This window comes from Amborella trichopoda, chromosome 7 (genome assembly GCF_054954075.1).
Source record: "Amborella trichopoda isolate Santa Cruz 75 chromosome 7, AtrichopodaSantaCruz75HAP2 v2.0, whole genome shotgun sequence".
Classification (NCBI taxonomy): domain Eukaryota; kingdom Viridiplantae; phylum Streptophyta; class Magnoliopsida; order Amborellales; family Amborellaceae; genus Amborella; species Amborella trichopoda.
Genome location: NC_142342.1, coordinates 7530797 through 7532685, shown reverse-complemented (window position 1 = coordinate 7532685; position 1889 = coordinate 7530797). Strand labels below are relative to the sequence as shown.

The 1889-nt window shown below is 39.1% G+C and overlaps 1 protein-coding gene across 1 annotated transcript; it reads left to right on the top strand.

Moving 5' to 3' along the window:
* LOC148781226 (uncharacterized) lies at nt 1–1657 on the top strand. The gene is made up of 3 exons (XM_088872869.1): nt 1–323; nt 416–705; nt 795–1657. Exons 2-3 carry the CDS (start codon nt 636–638, stop codon nt 1559–1561), a joined length of 837 nt encoding a protein of 278 aa, XP_088728995.1. The 5' UTR covers nt 1–323; nt 416–635; the 3' UTR covers nt 1562–1657.
* The last annotated feature ends 232 nt before the right edge of the window (nt 1658–1889 follow it).

The window sequence follows — 1889 nt, the reverse complement described above, 5'->3', positions numbered from 1 at the left end:
AGGTGCATTAAAGAGATTGTTTACTTGTGAAGAGTGGTTAAATGACCGCCTCTCGAAGTCCAGTACCGGTATAAAAGTGGACAACATAATCTCAAATAGGCTGTTCTGGTCTCGATGTTCCAGTGTTGTAGAGGCCACTGCCCCTTTGGTCACGGTGTTAAGAATGGTGGATGCTGATAAGAAAGCTACCATGGGTATCCTTTATGAAGGTATTGAGAGGGCGAAATCAGCTATTGGGGAGAAGTGTAATTTTGCTAGCAAAGTGATCGAGATTATAGAAAAGAGGTGGAACACCAAATTCGGACGTCCAATTCATTATGCTGGTAAATATATATTTATATCATTACAATGTTTCAGTTTAAATCATTTTTTTATGAAATTGTAAATGACATTTTTCTACCTATATATTTTTTAGGTTACTACTTCAACCCAAAATTTTTCTATTTGACACCTGAACAACCCCACAAGATTATGGAAGGGGTCAGATACATTATTGCAAGGTTGGAGAGAAGCCATCTAAACCAAGTAGCAGCAATACAAGAGGTATTATTTAATGTTCGGGTAAGAACTTCATTGAGTTGTTATATTTGTGAGGAATAATGCACTAAAACGTAATATATTTGTTTTAGCTTGCTATGTATAGGGATGCTATAGGATCCTTCGGAACTAGACTTGCCAGAAATTCTCGAACTATGATGGATCCAGGTTATCCCCTCGCTAATATTTTGTTTATTCATATATTTAATCTTATGAATTGTTCTTGCCCTTACAATGCTTTTTACATTTTAATCCAGCTGAATGGTGGGAGATATATGGTACTGATGCACCTCACCTAAAGAGGATAGCAATCAAGGTGCTCTCCCAAACATGTTCTGCTACTGGCTGTGAGCGCAACTGGAGTACGTTCCAATGGTTGCACACTACTAGAAGGAATCGACTCGCTTCTGAGAAGCTTCATAAACTAGTCTACGTTCATTATAATTTAAACCTCAGAGAGCGACAAATAAGAAGGAAGCTTGAAGACTATGGGCCGATAGACTTAGACACAATATTTGTCACAGACACAGCAGACCGATGGGTAGTCGAAGAGGAGGAGCCAGTGTTGCACAAGAGAGCGTTCCTTGAGGCTATCGGTGATGAAGATATTGAAGAAACTGATGAGCGGCATGAAAGAGGAAGCAGCCAGCCAATGTATCCACAATATGTCGATGATATTGCACCTAATGAGGGAGAGTGGGAAGGGGGTCTAAGAGAAAATGAGAGAGATGATGATTCTGAGGCCACCCTATCCCAGCCATATTATTCACATATCGAGTCCCAACAGCAACAGTGTAGGGATGAGCACGACAGTGCAGGTGAGCATGAAGGATGGACAAGCTTCGGGGATTTTGGACTGGGAACACAACAAAACACTAACACTCAGGGATTTGGGAATAGTCAGACGCCCGCTAATATCGATGATTCGTTTTTAGATCGAATCAATGAATTGTCAAACGAATTCAATCAATGGCACCAGCGTGACCAAGAAGAACAACAACGTCGTCTATCATTTTATTTTTAGATCGTATGTTATTAATTTTATGCTTTATTGTAGTCCATGTATGTTGATATACTTATTCCATGATAATTCTATGTTTATCCTTTTGTGTGATGTAAATTAAATGTTGAATGGCGGTTCATGCAGGGAAAGAACATATCAATATTCGCATATTCATCCAAAAACATGAAAATTCTTAATGGAGTACCCCCATTTTTTATTGAATTCCTAAAAAACAATATTTATAATGAATTTTAATAATTTTTTCGGATTTTTTTGAAGCTTTATTCTGACCGATTCACCCGATTCCGATCCGGACCGCCGATTCGCCGATCCGGATCGCCGATTCGCC